This window comes from Cibotium barometz, chromosome 2, assembly GCF_041138505.1.
Source record: "Cibotium barometz isolate CiBa-2024 chromosome 2, ASM4113850v1, whole genome shotgun sequence".
Taxonomy (NCBI): domain Eukaryota; kingdom Viridiplantae; phylum Streptophyta; class Polypodiopsida; order Cyatheales; family Cibotiaceae; genus Cibotium; species Cibotium barometz.
Window position 1 is genome coordinate 652332 of NC_141047.1, and position 4395 is coordinate 656726.

At 42.1% G+C, this 4395-nt stretch overlaps 1 protein-coding gene across 1 annotated transcript; it reads left to right on the top strand.

The window, feature by feature from the left end:
• The first annotated feature begins 2725 nt into the window (after positions 1-2725).
• On the top strand, positions 2726-3518 carry LOC147640534 (protein DMP2-like). The gene has a single exon (XM_086808330.1). The coding sequence runs from the start codon at positions 2742-2744 to the stop codon at positions 3396-3398; it is 657 nt and encodes a 218-aa protein (XP_086664456.1). The 5' UTR covers positions 2726-2741; the 3' UTR covers positions 3399-3518.
• Positions 3519-4395: the final 877 nt, after the last annotated feature.

Below are 4395 nucleotides of genomic sequence, written 5' to 3' on the forward strand. Positions count from 1 at the left end.
CAAACTTAAGTGTATGTACATGACAAGCTGGATTAAAGGATTGCTACATGAAGGCCTCATGACTAAGATCATGTCATGGAGGGACACTTATAAATTCATCTCCTTCACTAATTGCTCTCAGAAATTTCTGCACCTTTCTCCTCAGATGAGTTTATGTATGGCTCATTAGAGTCTACATTTGGTGGGGTTTCGTCAGCCAGGATTGGATTGGCTTGATCACCTTTTTGAGTGCTTGCAAGTTGATCATTTTGCTCGTCAAACAGAGGCTCTTCTTGCTCTGGCTCTTATTTGGATGTCCTTACGAACGGATTCACCTTCTATATGTAGTGATCTCGGAAGAATACTTTTCTTATGTGGGAGATGTCAGCAAACTCTGGTGTCTTTAGAAACTTCCAGATGGCACGAGCTCTGCTTGAATCCATGCCATTAGCAGCTTTGGGAATCATCCATTGTGCACTAGGAAAATACTTGCCAGTCCTCATTATTTTCTAAAGAGTAACTCCAAGTGTTACTGACCATTTGTTTAGTATATAATTCTCCATATATACAAAACCCCGCTCAAATACATTCACCGGGGTTAGGCACACTTGATTCTTGAGATCACCCTAACCAAATTGTGGGTACAAAGTTCCTAGATATCTCCTCTGCGCATGGAATTGAAAGTGAGGCTTATGCAGATCCTTCAGACAATAACCTACCATGCCCTCAAATGTGTGCATTTTAATCTGACGTAGTGCGCGGCACATGACAATAGGCCCTGCTGGTTTGTTAACATTCCACATCAAATATTGCTTCATAGTTTTTCCAATTGCAATGATTGATGTAGACATTATACGGGCAACCATTTGAAAGTGGAGATGGTGAAGGGTTCCACCTCTTTCCAAGGAGAAGACTGCTTATGTGCACTTATGGTGGGCGGACAAACTCCACAAGGGAATCCCACAGAGAGATATCTACATCATCATTGCCAATGCTAATGGTGATAGAAACCTCCAGCATCTTTAAATTATTCTGAGTTGGAAACTTTGGACATGGTAGTGCTACATTAGTTGGATGTGCAGGAGATGAAATGGACACAGTTTGTTTTCTTCCTCTTCATCATAGCATAAGAGGTCTCATAGCTTCGTGCAAAGCATAAAATTTATGCAATTCACATGCATTAATTCACATAAATTGCTACATATTGTCGAGAAAAACATTTTTGCCACATATGACATATGACATATTACATGTATTAATAATCTAATACCTGATGAACGAGCTCTATGTTTAACTCCTTTCAAATTTTTCAAACTACTCGTACCTTCTAGAGGAGTGACGATGCGAGGAAGAACATTCTCCTTGTTCGATTCCAGACAGGCCGGTAGTAGAAGCAGGCAGAGCTGGAACAGTTACGCCATTGATGAAACACTAGTTACAATATGTTGCAGAGGAGGTCTATGAGGTGAGCCAGTTGTTGCAGGAGGTCTATGAGGTGAGAGGCAAACCAATCGATGAGATAGGCACACATGGAGAAACAGGTTTAGATCTTCTATGACTACGCTGACATCGAATTGCAAAACCAGATGGTTGAGACATGGTGAAAATGATATGCAAGCCAACGATTAACAATTCCATATAAATGATATTGAAAGGCATAGCTGCCAGCCCAAGACAAGAGGAAGCCAACCACGCGAATGAGAACACATAAACAAGCCAGCCATAGTAATAGTTAACGATTCACCTGCGAAAAAAGAGGACTGGTCACATCATACACATGAAATTCAAGAACAACCTAGAAGGAATCCATATGCAGGAAATTCCACAGGAAAACACACAAGGCAATATACCCAAAAAGGCATGCAAACATTCAAGAACAACCGAGAAGGAATCCATCTGCACAAAATTTCATAGGAAAACATGCAAGGCAACATGCCCCACCATATTAATTAATTAATCAGGCCCTGATGGGCCTGATTAATTAATTCAAGACCTTAGCTAAAAGACCTTAATCAAGACCTTTCAAACGTCCTCTCTCTCTCAGCCGAAACGAGCGCACACGATTTGTAATTTTTTTTGTATCTCACGCAAAACGAGCAGGATTTACACAAATCGTAAATTTTTTTTCTTCTCTCTTTGGCGAAACAAGCGTCTTCGTCTCTCACTCTTTCTCTCTCAGGTTGACGTCTTCGTCTCTCACTCTTTCTCTCTCAGGTTGATCATCAACAACAGAAGCGAAAGGAAAAAAATCTTGCTCTCTCTCACGTAAAGGCACGCAACCTCTTTAGCACATCTTCCTATCTCGCTATTTCTGGCTCACATTGGAGGCCACAGCCTCAAATGACCTTCTTTTATTCACTTTTTAAGGCGGTTAGGAAGATTGGGGAGAAAGCTTGAAAATTCCCCCAACAAAAAAAAAAACATACTAAGGTTCGGATCCCATACTAAGGTTCTCTTCTTTCCTAACTTACGTTAAAAATACTATCTCCCACCCTTGTGTTATTAAAATAGAATTTGGTACCCAATAATTATTATTCACCTCATAAATTAGGACCCACCGGCTTGGTTATATTATTGGATAAGCTTAGTTTTAATCGATCGCGATCGCGATTGCGATTGCGATTGCCTAGGTACGTAGCGTGGAAGTGCTGATAAGCCGGTCTGCTGTAGCTGCTACGCTAAGAATGGGCGAATTCTTCATGAAAAGCCCTTGAAAAGTTTCTGTCGCGGCTCGTGGATCTGCTGATCAAATAAGATAGATAATGGGCGATTTCTTCATGATGGAGCAGCAGAATGCTGCTATTTCTACTGCTGATTCTGGCGGACTTTCTGCTGTTCCGGTGCGCGTTTCTGCCGGTGATGATGATGGATCCAGCGGCAAACCTACGTCGATGTCGAGAGCCGTCCATCGAGCGATAAAATCGTTGGGCCACCTCACGAACTTTCTGCCCACAGGAACCGCTCTCCTCTTCCAGTTTCTGCTGCCCATCGTGTCGGACGGAGGCGAGTGTCCGGCTGCGGCCGACAAGTATATGACGGGCGGCTTGCTGGTGGCGTGCGCCCTTTCCTGCTTTGTTTTGGCCTTCACGGACACACTTACGGCGCCCGACGGAACGAGCTACTACGGCTTCGCCACGATGCGTGGTCTGTGGCTGCCGGCGGCCCCATCGGATGTAGCCGCTGCCGCCGCTGTTGCAGGCCAGTACAAGCTGCGGCCGTCGGATGTCCTGCACGCCGCCCTGTCCGTCGCAGTGTTCGCTGCCTCCGGTCTCTTTACTCCCGACGTGAAGGGATGCTTCTACCGCTCCTTGACCGCCCACTTGCAAGAATCCCTCCCCATCGTCACTGGGTTCGTCGCGAGCCTCATCCTTGTCATCTTCCCCTCCAAACGACGAGGATTCGACGAGCCACCATGCTAGCCGATGCTACCCCGCCAAGAAAATGTATAACTCACAAAAACCATAATTACATATATCGTCATGGGCAAATAATAACATTCTTATTATATGCTGGTCAAATATCGTAATCAAAAAGTATATAATGACCTTGGTCTCTCAAGTCTAACACTGATTGATTCTTTCTTGACTCACTTGTGGCTCACACATATACCTACTCTTCGATTCCTTATGCCGCGCGGGTCTTACCATCTGATTGTACTATTGCTAATAACAGACTTTTATCGACACGAACACTTGCACACGAAAAGATTATATCCGCTTGCAAGAAAAGAATATATATTTCAAAAATATTATCAACTATTATCAACATATAAAGTTTTCGTGTTGTTGCTAGAGAGTGGAAAAATAAAAGACCATACACGTAGTGTATGATGGCAAAGAGCTTGTAGAAGTCTCCTCCTCTTCAACTTATAAACCTGGATAAATGTGCCCTTCCATAAAAAAAAAAAACTTTCAATGTTCAAAGTGCAATGCATGGATTTTTTTTTAATCGACATGAACGTTTGCAAGGAAATATTATATTCTTTTCGCTTGTAAGAAAAGAATATATATGTCAAAAATATTATCAACCAACATCAACTATTATTAACGTATAAAGTTTTTGTGTTGTTTCTACTAGGAGAGTGGAAAAATAAAAGACCATACATGTAGTGTATGGTAGAGAGGTGGTAGAAGTCTCCCCTTCAACTTATAAACCTAGATAAATGTGCCCTTCCATTTACAAAAAACACTTTCAATGTTCAAAGTGCAATGCATGGATTCTTTTTTTAGTGTTGCATAACATGAAAAGTCATAAGTTTACATTATGTTTGGCTCGAATGGGCAAGTTATTATATCTCATTACTTTTGATGCCTTCTTTGAAACAACAAGGTTGCTATTGTGGTTTGTGGCCTTACTATCATGCTTTAACCACTTTTGCAAGTAGGCCTTAAATATATGTAGTACGTGCATCAACTA

Coding starts and splice junctions, on each gene's coding strand:
- LOC147640534 (XM_086808330.1), top strand. CDS start 2,742: ATGGGCGATTTCTTCATGATGGAGCAGCAGAATGCTGCTATTTCTACT.